The sequence below is a fragment of the Hippopotamus amphibius genome, chromosome 14 (genome assembly GCF_030028045.1).
Source record: "Hippopotamus amphibius kiboko isolate mHipAmp2 chromosome 14, mHipAmp2.hap2, whole genome shotgun sequence".
Lineage (NCBI taxonomy): Eukaryota > Metazoa > Chordata > Mammalia > Artiodactyla > Hippopotamidae > Hippopotamus > Hippopotamus amphibius.
The window spans coordinates 48,441,085-48,460,525 of NC_080199.1; the positions used below are offsets into that span (position 1 = coordinate 48,441,085).

At 32.5% G+C, this 19,441-nt stretch overlaps 1 protein-coding gene across 5 annotated transcripts in view; it reads left to right on the plus strand.

The window, feature by feature from the left end:
- Positions 1–19,441, plus strand: part of DIAPH3 (diaphanous related formin 3) — a 485,817-nt gene that overhangs the window by 331,713 nt on the left and 134,663 nt on the right. For all 5 annotated transcript variants that reach the window (XM_057707607.1, XM_057707608.1, XM_057707610.1 and 2 more), the window contains one exon: positions 7,410–7,545. In XM_057707607.1, the coding sequence (XP_057563590.1) occupies positions 7,410–7,545 (136 nt within the window). The remainder of the gene's footprint in view (positions 1–7,409; positions 7,546–19,441) is intronic.

A 19,441-nucleotide genomic window follows, 5' to 3' on the forward strand; every position in this document is an offset into this window, starting at 1 on the left:
CAGGGAAACAAGAAGATCAGAAGTGTAAAAGACATGTTAAGAAACATGGAGGACATGTGAGAAGGCCTACCCCTTGTATAATGAGTGTCTCAGAATGGTAGACTTGAAGGAATGAATGAAAGACAATCTTCAAGATGATGGCTGTGAGTTTTCCTGATCAAGAATCCGCAGAATAGGAAGTACAACCTACCAAGCCAGATGAATAAAATGAAATTCACTTGAAAAAAAATATTGTAGTGAAACTGTAGAACACTAAAAGACAAAGTCTTAAAAGCAGCCAAAGAGAAAAGATATGATCACTAATGCAACAACAGTTAGATACAGATGACTTTTCCTTAGCAAGAATGGAAATAGAAGAAAGTGAGATATTTTCAGGTGTTGAAAAAAAATTACTCTTCCTATAATTTGGAGTATTTAGCATTAGCTCTTTATAGAACAAGGGTAAAATTAATTTCAGATAAACAGATAATAAAGGTGTTTTCCTTTGTTAAGAGATCTTCTAAAGCATAGACTTTTTAATGGGCCAGATATTAAATATATGCAGCCTCTGTTGCAGCTACACAGCTCTGCTATAGCCATGCAAAATCATCCATGGGCAGTAGGTAAATGAATGGGTATGACTATGTTCCAATAAAACTCTATTTACAGAACTAGGTGGCCAACAGAGGATTGTAGTTTGCTTACCCCTGCTCTAAAGGATGCATTTAAAGAAGCAGAAATTTTTTTTAAAGAAAAATTTGAGAGATAAGAAGGCATACCTCCCATGAAACTAAATGTATAGAAACGAAATATACAATAAAACAACGTGTAGCTTGTTTTGCAGAGCAGGGGAGACAGAGCTTAACTATTGGACAAATTAAGTAAATTGAATGAGATGTTTGGAGTTCAGGTATTTTATATTCTCTGTATTGTTCAAAGGGGAGGAAGGGAGACAATCAACTCGATGGGTAATGACTTAGAGGGCTGGGTTAGGGAGGATGGAAGGGAGTCGCGGGAGGGAGGGGATATGGGGATATACGTATAAATACAGCTGATTCACTTTGGTGTACCTCAAAAGCCGGTACAAAAGTGTAAAGCAATTATATTCCAATAAAGAGCTAAAAAAAAGATATCAGTTAACTTTAAATGTCATTTATTTGTGTGATAAGATTATAGGTATAGTCAGTAAAAATAGTGTAAGTTCCAAACTGTAGGGGGAGAAATGGACTAGGAAAGACGTATGAAGTAAAACAAAAAGACAAAAAAAAAAAATGTAAAAGGAGCATCAATAAAGCAGGACATAATAGAAGAAATACTGTAAGGTGTGGACACAAATATTTTACAAATTATAATAAAATTTTAAAAGACCATGAGATTGGATAAAAAACAAGTATATAGTCTTATGCTGTTTATAAGAGAGCAGCCAATAATCCAATGGTATGGAAGAGTTTGAAGTAACAAAACAGTTAATGAAATACAAGGCAAATGTTAACTAAAAGAAAAAGGGAAACTGTGTTAATAACAGATAAAATAGACTTAAGGGAATATTATTTCATGATAAAAAGCTTATTGACTCACCAGAAAGATACAGTTCAAAAATTTGCATGTGCATTACAATATGACACCAAAATAAACATGTAAAATATGATAAACTATAGGAATAAGTTGACAGGTTTAGATTATATTGGAAAACTTCAACAAAATTCTCTAACTTATGAGTCAAGCATAAAAATATTACTAAAGACATGGGAGCTTTAAACAATTCAATTAATAGACTTGATTTTATACATGTATATAGAACCCAACCTAGCAATTGAAGAACACATATACTTCTCAATCACATGTGGACCTTTTATCAAGCTAAGATTGTGAAACAAATCTTGATAAATTTATGTCAGCTTTATTCGTTGACCACAATAACATGAAGTTAGAAATAAAATAAAAAAGGGTGACCTTTTAAAACCTTCAAAAAAATTCTAAAAACATACTAAGTAATTAATGTATCAAGGAAGAAATCATAGGGAAAAAAAATAGACCTGAACAGTACTGAAAATACGTCAGAATTTGTGGAGCAAAATAACAGTGGTGTAAAGAAATTTATGCCCTAAGTCTTTACATTAAAAAATCAGAAAGACAAAGTTAATAAGGTAAGCATCTGACTTCAGAAATTTAAAAACAGTATACAATCCAGAAAAAAAATAGAAAAGGAAATGAAGGGGGAAAAATGACTTCAAAGAATTTTTAAAAACCAAAATGTGGTTATTTTGAAGACAAGTTAGATAACTTTCTGTAGAGATTAATCAAGAAAAAAATGAAACTATTGAGAATGTAAGAAGGAATATAGCTATAGATATGGAAGATACTAAAAAGAGAAGAGTGTACTGTAAAAATATGTAGGCCAGAATTGGAAAGGTTGATGAAATGGATAAGTTCCTAGGAAAAAAATTATGTATTGAAACTGACTTTAAAAGAAATAGAAAGCTTGAGTAGGTCTATAACTTTTAATTTAATGATTTTTCAAATTTTCCAACAAATTAAATACTTGGTCCATAAAGTTTTGCAGATGAGTTTTCCCAAATTTTAATTAAACGATTATTCCAAACTAATGAGTGTAAAAAGAAATTATGACCAAATGTTCAAAAAAGATAAATTCTTCATGTCCAAGTTGAGTTTATCTCAGAATTGGAAGTGTGGTTTAGTGTTAGAATATGCATATCACTACATTAAGTGTTTCAGTAGATTGAGAAAACATTTGATAAAATTCAATCCTCGTTCAGATTTTAAAACAAGAACAATAAATTAGTTGAATCTCTATCCCTCAATATGAAATGTAGGACAAAGGGAACCATCTTTACCTAACAATGGGAATTTAGCTTTTAGCTAGTATAGTACAATAAGACAAGAATGAAATGTATAAAAACCAAAAAGGAAGAAACTAATCGTTCATTATGTTGTCTATGAATAATGCAAAAAGGAACCTACAGGAAAATTATTAAAAATAAGAAATTTTATCAATGGGATATATAGAATCAACTACATTTTTACACATTAGTTACAAAATATTGAAAATCAATTTTTTTAAAGGCATCATTTATAAGAGCAATAGGAAGAGAAGATACAGTTAATAAATCTAACAAGATGTCGAAGACCTGAATGGAGTAAATTCTAAGTTTTCTTCAATAGACTTTTAAAAGACAAAACTTAATGGGGAGCCACATCATGTTTATAAGTAGAAAGATTCAATATCAATATAAAGATATAAAGATATCAATTCTATATTAATCTATAGAATCAGCAGTTCTGTTCAAAATCCTAATAGGCTTTTACAAAAACCTTAACCATCTATATTCTGAAATATAGATGATAAAACAAAGGCCCAAGAATAGCGCAGTCATTTCTAAAGAAGAAAAAGAAGTTATAAGCTACTATAATTAAGACAGTGTTATTGGTGCAAACAAGGAAACATTGGTCAAATGGACTAAAACAGCCCCCAAACATCAACATGTATAGGGACACTTGAAATCCAGAAGAGATGGCTTTGTAGATCAGTGAGGAAAAGGATAGGCTACTTGTGAAATTGTTATTGGTCAACTCATTTTTCATATGAAAAAATTAAATTGGATTCCCATTGCATGTTATCCACAAATGTATTCACAAATGTGATCCCAGTTAAATAAAGTAGGTACTGAAATGTGAACAACATCATTTAAAACTTTAAGAAGAAAATATGGAAGAATATTGTTGTCTTTGATGTAGGGAAGGATTTCTTAAATAATGTATTAAAGGTATCAACACTAAGGAAAAAGATTTTTGACTGCTACATAAATTTGAGAACTTCTGTTTACTGAAAGACAACATAAAGTACAATGACATTTACAATCCAGGATATATTTAAAAAGCATAAAGCTAGCAGAAGATCAGTATCCAGAATATTTAAAGAACTACAATCATTAAGAAAATGATAACCTAATGGAACAGCGGAAAAGAGACATGAATAGACATTTCATAGATTAGGAAATATGTTTTATAAACATGTGAGTAGATGCTTGAATAACCATAGATATACAAGTTAAAAGCATGATGTGATGCTATTATATACCTGCCATATAGGTAAAAAGCTGATAACAGTCTTGGTGAGTATATAGGCTATGATTATATACTCATGGTGGGGGTATGCATTGGCTCAACCACTTTGAAAACACTTTCACATCATCTAGTGAGACTGAAGATAAACCTCTCCTTTCATTCATCCGTTGTGCTCCTATCGTAGAGAGCAGTGGCTTTCAAACTATTTGACCCTAACCCACATTGTTTACAATGGTACCCAGCACTCATGTATTTTTAGAACAGAAACAAACAATACTTATCCTCACTGTTTATGTTATGTTCTAAAATGTTCTGTTCTCTTTCACTTAAAGAGTATCTGTCAACAGTTTCTAAAGAGATCTAAGAAAAACTGTCATTAAAAAAACTGCCATTAAAAAAACTCTTATACATACACACAGGGAAACATACAAAAATGTTTGTATGTTTGCATGGTTCATCGTGGTCCCAAATTGGAAACAACCCAAATCCCTCTGATGGGAGAGTAAATAATAAAACACAGTTTATATGTAAAAATATGGATGAATCTTAGAAACATAATTTTGAGTGAAAAAGCAAGTCAGAGAAGTTTACAATAAAGGTTAATGCAAATATCAAAAAACTCAAAGATAATGTTTATGATAATAGCCACAACTTATGGAGAATTATACTCTGCCAGACTTCTAAATTGTACATACATACACATACACACATTCGTTTAAATTTACTGGCTTCGCGTTATTTTTGTTTCTCTGATAGAAAATATGTTGTACAATGCTATAATGTATATTTAAACTAGTTGTGGCGAAGTTCTTGTTATTACATTTAGTTGTGTAGTAAACAAAGGAGGAAAACAATTATGAACTGCTCTATTTTATTTTCTCCAGAATACACACACATGCACACATATACACACCCACATATTTGTTAACATATATCTATATATTTTGTATATATGTTTATTAATACACCTACGTATTTTTATAGATATTTTGGAATCTTCTGTTACCATAAAAAGCATGTGTTCCTTAGGAACCCAGGTAAATTATTGGTTATGCCTTTGAAATGAACAGTCAAAACGTGACTGAAGTTGTAAAACCATCTGTGGTCATTGCTCTAGACTGGTAAGGCCATAGATCTTTTAGCCAAGAGCATGCACGAGGTTGTGTATGGAAGTTCTGCAAGCGCTCAAAGAATTCCTTTTGGCATTACATAAATGAAAGTAGTTGGTAGCAGTGCAGTTTATTTACCAGCTGACTAAATGGAAAACCAGGTTAAGAATAAGGTGATTAAAAAAAATTGATGTCTTATAGCTACTATCTCTATGTATGTCTCACCCTTAACTTTCCTTTCTGGCTTTGAATTTTAAAATTGAAGTAACTAAGACGCAATTATATCTAGAATAATGTGGTTCTCTAAACGACTTTCCTGTTTTAGGCTACTTTTACTTCTCGAAATTTAGGATAAAAGAAAACTCCAAATTACCATTTGAACTGAGATATAAAAGACAAAAGACTGTGGGGTCAGAAACAAAGAATAGTTTATTACAGCAACAGTCATAGCCAGAGTATACCATTTTGTGATTCCTGAGCTCAAATTCCCACAGTGAAATGTGAAGAGGGCTGGATTTAATACCTACACACATAGTGCTTTGTATGACTGGAGGGGAATGCTAAATTTAGGAAACCCAGTGTTTTTTCAGAATTAGTAAGGCTATTTGACCTTTGCCCCAGTTTATCATACTGGAGACACTACCTCTCTTCCAAAACTGTTCATTATATAAATGTCTTTGTAAAGATAGTTTGGAACAAAGGTGCTTCGTTAGTACTTGTATCTTAGAGTACTTAGTTTTGTACTCTACTACTTGAAAACCTTCAGTTGTTTCCTAGTCCCCTTGAAGGAAACTCTAACCCCCCTATCTTGTTCTAGAAGATACTCAGTGATCAGGCCCCAGCGTATCTCCTGACCTCCTCTAACACCACCATACTGGCTTTTTTGTTCTCTCTTCAACCTATGAAAAACTTGGCACTTGTTTTTCCTCAGATCATTATCTGGGTAGCTCCTTGACTTTGAGCTTGAATGAAATCAGAGAGGGAGACCTTATCTGACCACCTATCACATCACTCTTGATTTTTTTTTTGTAGTACTATATTTATTAAAGATTTTAATTGTTTATCGTCTGTCTTTGCCTCCTGTCCCACCCTATCACACAGAATGTAAACTTGTTTTAGAGCTACATCTCTATCTCCCAAATCTTTAGGATAGTACCATTTACTCTCCAGTCTCTCAGGAAATGTTTATTGCATGGATGAATGGATGGATGAGTTAATATTTCCTATATTCTATGCTTTTTGTTCCTCCTTTTTTCCCTCGCATTTTTCCTTTTATTGTTTTGATCAGTAATATTTTTATTATACTTTATTATTTGATTTCTAATGAAGAACTTGCACTATCTCTAGGGTAAAGAAAAAAAAAGAATATTATAGTAAAGATGAAATTAAAGCCTCCCCCCAAAATAACATGCCACCTACTTGTTAAAGTTTAATTATATACTTTTCTAGTTAGTTCTATTAGTGATAAACTAGCAATTACATAACCTGTTTGGATTCGTTGGTACTGAGAATACAGTCTCCACAGAAGATTGTAATATGATGCCATGCTGTTTGTTGGCACCTTGAAAACTCCATGTTTACCTGCTAATTCCCATAAATGCCACGTGAGTGGCATTTCTTGATTTGCATAAAACATTAAAAAATCAGAAAGTAGCTAATCACATATCTTTTGAGATCTTCTTATGCTTCACATGTCATTATTGCTTTTGAAAAACGGAGGGCCTGTCTTTGAAATGCCAAATATTTCTTTAGTCATCCTTATGACACTTCTCTCTGTATGAGAGAAATCGTTAAACAATAGATTGTAATATAAGGTAGCCCTTACAAAATTTCAGTTCTTTTCTATCATTTCTTCAGCAATTATTTGTCTTGTACTCAATAGTTTACTTAAAAGATATGGGAGACTAATACGTTTGCTAGACACTTTTGGAAGTATGTGTAGGAAAACAGTTTTGATTTGTAAATTAAATGCTTTTTTATTTTTAGTTTCTGTCTTCCTTCTCTTAGTTGATTTCACTAAGGTGCAGGTGCTTTAAACATTACAGTTGTATTTTTAGACATAACACATTTAACAAGGGTTCATGTGCTAATCTTTTAAAAAGCTGTTACTAATATAAGAAGTAACCATTACCTAAAAGATATTTAATCACTATTCTACAGATTAATAACTTTTCATTTTCTTTGTGGAGTCACTGTGGTTAATATTGATCATTTTCCAAAATTTGTTTGTAATAGCAAGCAATGAAGGAGAATTTCAAAAAAAGAGAAGCGGAGGAAAAAGAAAAACGTGCCAGGATAGCCAAAGAATTGGCAGAGAAGGAAAGACTTGAACGCCAACAAAAGAAAAAGCGCTTATTAGAAATGAAGACTGGTGAGTGCTATCAAATTTGCTATTTATATTGTGTACACCAAGATTAATACTTATTTATTTATCAGCAGTTTAATATACTTATGTGAGAAAGGAAGACATGATCACTTATTTGTATAGTTAAACAGTAGGGCAATTCTTTCTTTTATGGGCTTTTCCACTTTAGTTTACTAACAAGTAGTGTTTTCATTCTGACATTGGTTATAGGTGATTTTGGTCCCCTGGTGTACTGTTGTAGTTCCATTATATTAGCATTTCTTTGGGCACTACTTAACCAATCTGCAATAATTTATGTCAGTGAATAAGTTAACAACTATGGGAAATTCTACAGGACAAGTAACCCATTTTCTTTAACAAAATACTCTAAGAAAGGGGGAAAAATGATGAACAGGAAACTTACAGATTAAAAGAGACAAGAGACATATCAACTAGTTGTAATAAATGAAACTTATGTATATTCCAATTCAAACAAATGTAGAAAAAAGTAGTCTGAAAAATTTGAATATTTTTTCTTGTAGACATGAAAACAGTGTTGTGAATATGTTTTAAAGTCTCTTTTAGAGACTCATACTGAAATTTTATAGACAAAAAGATATGATGTCTAGGATTTCAGTCAGAATAGCCTAGCATGACTGGAAAGTAGGCACGTGTATAGATGACACAAGATTGGCTATAAAAATTACTTGGTAAAGTTGGGTGATAGGTACTTGGAGGGTAGGGTGTGTGCACTATACCATTTTTTCAACTTTTGTATTTTGAAATTTTCTTTAGTAAAACATTCTTAGAAAAAATTAAAATGAAAAATAAATTACTGTTTTACAGAGACGTATATTTTCTAAAGCTAAAGGATACCACTAACTTAGAAGCAAAAGAATTAAGTAAATTGTAGTTATATATTTACCCCCTCAAAATTCTGGCTCTTCCACCTCCAAGAATACTAAGGATTGCAGAAGACTAATTAAAATCCATCAACTTCACTGCTAAATTACCATAGTTTACAACTCAGAGCTGCAAAGTCACGTAAGGTTTCCCTCAGGGTAAACCGAGATGCCTTTTTTGCCTTCTTTATTTTCACTTTTACAGACATATTTTATCTTTAATAAAGCAAGCCGAGTAGCTTAATGTATTGTACATGTTTCTTCTAGGGGAAAAAAGTTATCTAAGCACAATTTCTTGTTTACAGGAGTACCCTTGAAATTCAGAAAGTGTTCTCAGAAATATCTTAAAGTGTTAACAAAATGGAGATCAGGAAAACTTACCATTGATTTTTAAAAGATGCTTCTGGAAACCTTTTTAAAATTTACCAGACATTTATCAGATATTCTGATACTTGAACATTAGCTCATTTAGTACTGGTTAACAAGTCATCTAGATGAGTTACTTGATGGCAGAGTGGCTGTGTATTGTTTGTGCGTTTTACCTAAGGGCCTGTCACACAGATCCTTTTAGCAATCAATCTGGAAAGTTGAAACCTGATAGGAAGCAAAAATTTTAATGAAACCTCTTATCCAATGTTCTCTTAATAATGTTTTCATTTAAATTTCTATTTTTCCTGAAGAAAATTTCCATTTTTAAAAATAGCTAAAATTTATTTTATTTTCCAATTTGAAAGTAATATTTTCATGTTATAAAAAACACCTAAAAAGTAGTGGATTAAAGACCATTACCCATAATCAAAGAATCACTGTTAATATTTTGACACATTTTTCTTTCAGTTTTAAAATCTACCTTTTAACAATCATTATATGCTCTTAGCCAACAGACAGTTTAGTGTCTCACATTATCTTGCTGAGCTTCCTGAATGTTTCGTGTTTTATGTAACTTTTGGTTTTTGATTTGTAATTTTTAATATCTATGTCATTGCGTCCAGTGGATGTACCATGTCACGTTAGTCAGTGAGGTCATAGAACTATAGTTATTTCCAGCTTTTCAGTATGATAATTATTTATGCATAACTAATTGAAAATGTTTGTAATTATTAGAAAAGGACAAATATTTTTAAGACTTTTGGTGCATGTTACCAAATTGATTTCCAGAAGTATTATTCTAATTTCACCAACTTTTAACATTTAGTTAGTTTATGAATGTGCCTTGGTTGAGTATTCTCATTTTTTAAGGTTTTTGTTAATAGATTAAAAAGTTGTATTTTATTATCTTAACTTGCATTTCTTTGAATACTACTGAAGCTGGGCATTTTTTCAAGTGTTTACCGTGCATTTGTATTTCCTCCTTTGTGAGTTGTGTTGTCTTAGTCTTTTTTCTAATTGATTTACGTGTTAGCTCATTACACATCAATATTTACCTTTTAAATAGATTTTCACAATTTGGCTTTTTATTTTTATATCTTGACATATATGTGTTTCTTTTTATGTAATGTTTCATTGTAATCTTTGTTTTCGTGATTTTCTTTTTCTCTCGTCTTTAAGTTTAGAAAATCATCCCTTTAGCAATTTCATATTCTGCTTCAATTTTTTTCTAATTTACATTATTTATAATACTGTTCTGCTCCATTTGTTTGTAATTTTCTTAGCCATTCATATATTTGACATATAATTTTTAATATACTAGGGTCTGTTTCTGAATTCTATCAAAACTATTCTAGCTTTTGAACATCAATTATGGCTAATAGTTGGTTTATGTTGTTTTCAGATAGGTAATTTTATATTGAGGTTGTTACTTTTCTATTCTTAATTATTAAAATAAATTTGAATACTTTTGATTTTTCAAATGAATTTAAGGAAAGCTTTCTATTACATCTTTTGTTAATTAGAGATCGTCTTATTTGACCTATTGGATTATTTTATAAAACTTTTTCTATACTATCTCTTCCTAAACATGTTCTGGAAATTGTCATAGATGCATCTCAAATAAATGTAAGGCTGTCACTTGATAGGCATTCCCAAAGCCTTTATATTCTGAGGTCCATATGTGCCATACATTTCGACATTTTCCAGGAGAGTATTCTTCAAAAGTTAGTCTGGCTAACATTGATTTATGTAAGCAATATTCAATAAATACGTCAAAATAATACTATATGTCATGTATGAAAGTCATTTGATAAAAGATGATACAGCATTTGATACCAGAAAGCTATGATGTAGTTCTTTTGAAAACATTTGAAAATTTTGGAAATCAACTTTGAATGTTTTTCATGTAGACTATAGAATTTTAAAGAATCTAGGGCTATATCCCAAATATCAGAGCACCTAAATATATAATTTTCTCACCAAAGTAAAGACCTCTTCTAAAATCCCAATAAATGATGATTATTCTGAATAGCCTTTAATTTTCCTTTAACAATAACATGATTATTAGCATAGAAAAACAAAATGTTCAGTCTCAATATTAATGTATTTGTTATATCCAAGTAAGTCATATAAGAATCAAATATATTATTATTTATTTGTTGGTACCTTTTTCATATTTAAAAATAGTACAAATATGAAGTCACCTTTTTCTTTCCATATTAGATGTAGAACATGCTTTTTGTCAACAGACATTATGTGTAATATAATGTGCTGTGCTATTCCATTATTATTTTATTGGTATAGAAAAAATTAATAGCTAGGCCACTGTTTTTTTAATTCATCAACATTTTTTCCCCCATATGCTGGGACTGCAGGATAAATCAGGTTTCTGCTGAAGTTTAAAACTATAATGAGTGAATCAGACAACCACATATGTAAGATAATTTCAGATTATACAAAGTTATGAGAAGTAAAGTAAGACAGGATAATTAGGTGGAAATAGAGACTGGCTATGTTAGTATGTGCTGGTGACGAAATTTGGTCTTCAAAACTAAGAAGAATATTAATGTATGTCAAACTTACTAATTTAAAATATTGGTTATAAAACTCCTTATAAACTGATAGGATAACCAGGCTCATGTGTTTTTACCATGCTGTATATGCTAATATTGTGATTTTTTTTTTAAGCATCTTGTTGTGAGGTTTAGCTAAAACTTATTATTTTTCTTTCCAGGTGTTATATTTTCATACAGAACATAATAGTGCTCTAATCTTTGTAGAAGTTGTCAGCCTGGCTTTCCTGTTTTCAAAAGAATGTAGAAGGGCAAATTGTTGAATTTACAGTAGTGTTTTGTCACCTGTCTGGAACAGGAACTTTTTGTTTTTTCTTATTTTTGTATGTAGAACACGTACCCCTGAATGATAAAGGAGGAGAAAAATCTTCACATAACCCTGCCCTAAACCCACAGGGAGCTTCCTTCCATATATTTTCATGACTTTACTATTTTCACCATGCAAATAAGAACTGTGATTTTTCACAGATGTACAAATTCTTGTATCACCACTTGAGGTAGTGAAGTAAATTGACTCCCTGCTTTTTCTTATCCATCATAAATCATTAGTTGCCCTTGGCAAGAGAGCAAGCAACTATTTTTGAGTGTGTTATTTATTATCACTACCATTTCAGAATGTTATTTTTGTTAGTAGAATGAAAATAAACATGGAATAGTGGGCTAAGTTTCCCTAAGAAGAAAAATTAAGCATTAAAAATCCTTTTGAGCAGCAAAACTAAGAAGCACAGCACCTCGTATTATCATGTAATGGCATTAAAAGGTCATTTGTCTCATTTTTGTTTTCTTTAAAAATGATGAACCTGGAGGTCTCAAATATTCACATACGCAGTTGTGGTTATTTCTGTTGAATGATTTGGTATTACACTAAACAAACAAGCAAATTAACTACATTTTCATGATGTCCTTGTTTAAGTGGTTGAACTTTGAATACATTTTCTGAGGTTGATGTCTAAATCTGAATTATTTTAGTTTAGAAGATACTGAAAGTATTAAATATCTGATGTAGAAATTAGTATATACACTAGAATTTATTTAAAGTGCATAGCTATCTTTCTGTGTGATCATTTCTAGTAAGGCAAAAAGTGATTTTATGTGATTATGTACAACTTTTTCAAAACTGCACTTCTGTTTCTTAATCATGGAAACGAATAGGGCATTTGATAGTAGAATTCAAATATTGCACTTTAAGACTTCCTGAGTATGTAAGTTGATTCACTTAATTTTTAAATAGCACATCAGAATGGTCTTGAAATGGACCCAGTGTTGTATAATTACGTTTTGTGGAGGAAGTAAATAAGAGCTTATTTAATGGAGCAATAAAACCTATATGAGCAGCTTCTATATTTTGGTCTTTAGGTTACAATTTGTTTATTATTTATTAGACTTAAATGTCTCATTTGGTACAACTTCAGTCTATTAAATAAAGAGATAATTAGCTTTTAGAAATCTGTTGTTTACCCACATGGCCAAAACTGCTCCTTTGTTTTCCATTCTGCAATTTAGAATAACTAAGCAATTAGGCCTCCATTTTAGAGGAAGTGCATATTACAGAAATGCTGCTCCACCACTCTCAACAGATATGCAATTAATGTGTGTACTTCCTATAACAAAGGCTTTGACAATTACCCTGTCCTCTACGTACATCATAAAACTTAGGTTATTTTCCATAATTACATATATTCTAGTTTTATAGAGTAGTGCTTTCAGTTTTCTAGCATCTTTTGGCCATTTATGCATATAGGACAGTAGTTTTAATTATTTCTCTACTTAGAAGAATAAAATAAATTAGATTTCTTTGTCATTGATTACTTCTCTTTTCTTACCTTTATCTTCTATGGAGTAATAATAGCGATGGTGACGGTGATGATAATGAAGGCAACACCACCTGCTGCTACTGCTGTTAGGCGCCTGCCACCACCAGTGTAGGGAGGCGACCACTAGTGTAGGGAGGCGACCACCAGTGTAGGGGGCACGTATTATTTGCCAGGCTCTGTTGCATGTAATTGTTGCATGTGATTGTTGCATGTAATTGTTGCTGTGATCTTAGGAGACTATTTTTATCAAAGTGTCAGTTGATTCCTTTTGTACATGGTCACAGATTTAGCAAGCAGTGAAGCCAATACTCACATTTTCTGAACAGAGGTCGTATTTTTGTTTTTATTTCTTTAAATTTTTTTAATTGAACTATAGTTGATTTACATTATTGTGTTATTTCAGGTGTACAGCTTTAGATTCTTTTCCATTATAGATTAATACAAGATATTGAATATAGTTCCCTGTGCTATACAGGAAATCCTTGTTGTTTATCTATTTTATATATAGTGGTGTGTATCTGTTAATTCCATACTCCTAATTTATCCCTCTCCTTTCCCTTTTGGTAATAATGTTTGTTTTCTATGTCTGTGAGTCTGTTTCTGTTTCATAAATAAGTTGATTTGTATTATCTTTTTAGGTTTCACATATAAGTGATATCATATATTATTTGTCTCTCTCCATCTGACTTACTTCACTTAGTATGATAGTCCCAGAGGTCGTATTTTTAACTATTGTGCTGTTATTCCTTTACCACTGATGACTTAACCATAATGCAGAAAAAAGGGACCAAAACAATTTTAGTAGTTGGTGACTGACACTAGACTATACCTATGTATCGTATACCTATGTTGAGAATTGTCTTCCCTGAAAACTTTTGAGAGGGACAACTGTCTCTTTAGTACCATATCAATGGTTTTAAACTAGATAGCCTCTTCCTTCGTCTTCGGAAGCTTTGAGAGAATTGCCAAATTAGGAATGCTTCAGATTCTACTTTGATTCTTCTGCTTATCCAAAGATTTGTGTATTCCAATGCCTAGAACTAGCACCACCCTGCCCCTCTTGAAGGAGGAATTTTTCAGTGGTCGGAATAGCTCTGTGCCCAGAGCTCAACAGCTTTGAAAGGGGTGACCCAAGTTAGAAGTTAAGGACCCAGGGAACTTGCAGTATAGTATTTTTGAAAGGGCACAAAGACCTCCATGTGCTTTACTGGAGCACAAGTGCCCTGAGACACCCCACCCCCATCCCCAGCTCTACCATGTGACTTTTTTTGTCTGATGCTATTGAGAGACTGAGACCCCATGAATAGTATCAAGGGGTGTCTGGTCGGAGACTTTTCCTAGAGTCTCACTAATAGTTATACAGGTTTTCATCTGTGTGCAGGAGTCTCTCACTGGTAAACACAGCTTCAATTTGTGGAAACTTATTCAGAGAACAGCTTTTGCCCACACTCATAGATGTCTTCTCTGTGTAGCTGTACAAGGCTCACATAGCATTTAGTCTCCGTCCAAAAAGGCCCCAGAAAAGAGAAATTAGAAGAGGAGGCTCTCAGCACAACATATCTTGAAACCTTGATTCTTTTTTTTTTTTTTTGCTTTGAGTTATGTGTGTCATTCTTTGTTAAATATCATATCCTCACACTAATTGGTTTACCGCTCATCCAATATTTAAAAACCATTTTCATTGCCCTTCTTATGAGTATTATATAATATTAACTACATGCCAAGTAGAAAATAGACCCCAACTTTTGTTGTTTAGGTTTGTTTTGGAGTGAGAGATTAATTTGTGGGGAAAATCATTTGTCTTTATGGTATAGCATGGATAACTTTTAAGAATTTTACCTAAGAACTCTTTATATTAACATCACTTATTCATAAATTTTTGTGTTACTAAGCACAGATTCACCCTTTTTATATTCTAGGCAGAAATGATATCAATCAATAATTTTGATCTTATTATGATGTGGAAGTGGTATAACTTTGATAACATCAGCTACACTTATTGTACTATAATTGAGGACTCGATCACAGTAGCAGCTTCTTTGTGTATAACATTGAGTACTCCTTAGATAAGTGTCTCCCTAATCAGTAGTTGTTTACACAGTGTACACTTTCCAAACCAGCGGATTCTTGTCACCATGAGCCCTTCCATGTCAGATTGCCAATTCTGAGTGGAATTACTATTTGTATTTGATGGGAACTTGTTCTCTTCAATTTCAGAGATAGACACTGAATGTTGTCTAATTTTCAGGCATAATCACAAAGTTTAAGAAATTATCCGACTTCTAAGAAACTTATTTCTGTAATCTAATGTATTCTTTTTAAACGTTATGTAAATCTCTGTTTTTAGCATTTACCCTAAGAAACAGAGGCCTTTATAAACCTCCAATTGTTTTAGATCCATAAAGGATAGACTTTTGAACCTGGTTGTTACCTTAATAGAGTCCAGTCCAACACTTTATATATATATACACATATATACATACCAGGGATGTTATAAATTTCACCTTTTTTCCAACTGTAATATGTGTATTGGTGCTAGTCAAAAAAACTATATCAACCAGACAAAATTGCAACCAAAACAGAATTGCTTTGGTCCTTCAAGCGGTTAAACATGTCTACAACCCCTTTTACAATTCAAACATGCAGAATGCGATGAAAACCAAAAATTTTAAAGTAACTTTAGTGTCCAAACTGATTTGATGTCAGACTTGACCTGAACTGATGAGGGTCCATCAAATGTGAATATTCGTGCTGCAGAAATAGTAAAATTTTTAATTAGAGGATGCTGCTCTAAGTTGCTCTAGGTGTGTGATGATTTTACAGCATATACACCTTTTTGGCCTTGAGCCTAATCAGCCTGCACCTCTTCTTGTAAATAAAGTTTTGTTGGAAAATAGCCACCCTCATTTCTTTATATATTGTCTGTGGCTGCCTTTGTGCTGTAAGTGCAGAGTTGAGTGATACGGACACAGACCATTTGTCCCATATTTATTATCTGGTCCTTTACAGAAAAAGCTTGCCAACTCCTAATATATATCAATAATCGATGGAGATGGTCCTTTGAGTTTTATGACACAGAGTAAAAACAAAATTGTTCTGTTAACTTTTTCCTTATCTTCCTATAGCCAAAGCATGCATTTGCCAAATGGATTATTTGTGTTGCAAAATGAGGATCTAGTAGTTAAATGAGTAAAAAATATTGATAAAAATCATGGTAATTGTTAGGGAAAACTTAATCTTTCAGCACATTTTGAACAGCAGAAAATTACCTGACTTTTAGACTGTTAATTTGAAATGGAAAGTTGTGCAGTTGAACTTTTGAAATGCTAGCAAGAGCCTGGGCTGTCAGTTGTCCCAGTAACCAACCTAGCACAACCATTGTGCTCTTATCCTTTTATCCCAGCTTTTGTCCCCAGTATTTCTGGACTATTGTTTGTATATCTTTTGAGATGAAAATATCAGTGTGTCAAAAGGTCATAGGGGGAGCCAGGTTTTTATTTCTTTATTAATAGGCTGTCTCTGTTCTCTTCCTGTTTTTGGTCATTTTGACATTAAATCCTTAAAGCTGAAGGAAATCCATTCAGTGGTGTTGCACTTGGCCATGAAGGTTGCTCAAAGTCTGAAGTGATTATCTTGCTGAGTAAAAGAGGAACTCAGTAGTCTTTGGCTTTTGATGATGAATAAGTATACCCTAGGGCAGACTGGAGAAATTAAGCAGAGAAATTGAATATATATGTGTTACTTGAAAATGGTGTAAATAGGCATTAGTGTTGCGGTGAAATTAGACATTATTTTGTAATAGGATTTTAAAATATTGTTTCCTGGATAGCTTCCTTCCTCAGATATCCAATGTTCTTCAAGAAAATTATAAGCAGCATATTATTAACGAAGCTAACATTGAGGGCAGCCTTAACACAGGCAAGGATGCCCCAAGGCAGGAAGATTTTGACAGACGAATCTAATACAGAAAATAGATGACTGACTGTTTTTGGAATAAGCAATTCTTGGGAGACATCGCTGGCTAGAGTGAATTGTGTCACCATAGAACTTTCACCAATAATTATTATTAATGGGTAAAAGTGACAGTAATTTTAGTTTAATATAATCCTTTCAGTGTTCATTTTTAAACTATCAGTGGTATTCATGCAGGAACTCTTGCAAAGTAGAAACATTTCTTGTCAAATTAGTGTAGAGTCAGAGGCTCCATCACCAACTTCCAGGAGTGCTGTGTAAAGGATCACTGCATTAGGAGGCTGGAGCCATTCCCACTCTGATTCTTTGACTTGCCATTAGTTCTAAGCTTCTAAATGTGCAACAGTTCCTCTTTTCAACTTAACTGCAGAATAGCCTTCAAATGTCGTAAAATCAAGAAGATAGGTGAACAAAAGGGACTCTATTCAAAAGCCAAGAATTAAGAAAAAGGCAATTTTTCTATTGCACTTCAAATATATTTTATAAGTATTGATTGTGTTAGTGCTGAATTGCAATTATGATCTCTTATTTCCAGTGAATATTGCTAATTAGATTATATTTTGTGTTGGTTTCACCAGTGAATAAAAGTACTTTCTTTTTTCTTTGCCCTCCATTATTTATTTTAATATGGAACAGTGTTAAGCTCTCGAAAAAACATAGCACTTTTGATAGTAGCCATTCAAATTTCTTGATTGCATGTAGTCTTTTAATTAGATAGATATTAAATCAGTATGTAAATAAATAACTCTATTAAATGTTTTAATAGATGATTCTACCATTTTGCCATGCCTCTATCAGTTATCCTCTGATTTCAGCTTTGGTAGATGAAAATATGGGAAGCATCTTTCATCCTTGCAGAAAGCTCCTAATGTTGCTCACCTTCCCCATAGACTGCAGCCTTTGGAGAGCTTTTTCATGGGTTACTCAAGGAACTTGGTCCAAGGAAACATAGGGTTTGGATTATGCTGTTTTCTAACTGAGTCTTCTATTTCACTTTGCTGTGCCTGGCATTGCAATCTAAGGAAGTGATATTTCCTAAATCACGATGGTATCTGCTGGGATTGAACATAAAATGACTTCATGTTATATTTGGCAGCACAGGGATGAGTTTATGAACTGTTTCTTCTCTGCCTGGAAGATTAGAAGAGTCTAAACGATACCAAGCTGTGTTCGGAACTCTTGCACTCCTGTCACGGGGGAAAGCTTGGGAAGGAGTGTTGTTTTTCCAATCTTTCCTCCTCCCTGGGAGAAAATTCCCATTTTATGTTTGGCACCATCGTATTCCTAAAGCAGTGCACTTTGATGGAATAGAAATAGAATACCAACTCAATTGCCATCTATCGACTCTAAAAAGGGAAAGGTAAGAAGAGAAGGGAGAAATATGTGCAACAGTGTTTAGTATTGTTAAAATCTGAGGAACTCTTCAAGGTACAAAAATTTACATCTGAGTATTACAGCTTAGCTAAGGGAGGCTTGTGTGTGTGTGTGTGTGTGTGTGTGTGTGTGTGTATGCAGGCTTTTCGCCTGCTTCAATTTGAGGTCAGTTATTTATGAAAATAAAAATTAAGAGTTTAGAGAATTTGGTGTATTCCTCCTAAAAACTTATCAGAGGCGTCTTTGGAGTAAAAGGTTTATTTCATTTCATTAATTAGATGATATTTGTCTTCTATAAAATGTGAAAAAAGAAAATTACATGAAACATTTACTATAGTTATTTTGAATATTTCAATTAATGTTCTGATTTAGTGATAAAAAAAATCCTCTTCTTTATACGTGAAAATCAAGCATGCCATTATTTCTTAAGAAATCTCACAAAAATGAAATTCTGTCATACAAAATTAGTCATGTTTAAAAAATATAAACCTTTCAAAGTGAGTTTCTGTTTCTAATACAGTATCTTTCCATAGCAGGTGTTCAATAAGCACTTTTAAAATATTTATGAAATTCATGTCTGTGGGACAGAAAGTCCTCAATTTTACATCTTCTATTTGAGTAGACTCACTTAAAGGTAAATTGACCCAATCCTCGGACAAGATATGACATCTGTCAAGTTTGTTTTGTTGCTTTTATAGTATTGGTAACAAATAGGTGTTTCAGTCAAGAGAACAAATTCAGGTGTGTAAAGATGTAATATTTCTATAAATGCATTTTAACTTCTGACTCTGAACCACTAGCCTGCCTAATGGTAAACAACTTAGTCAGTTCTCTGTCTCTGTGTGTTTTAGCTTAGTAATTCCAGTGTAGAATTCAGTTATCCATGTTTGAAATTCCCTGCCAAGCTCTCTCCCTAAAG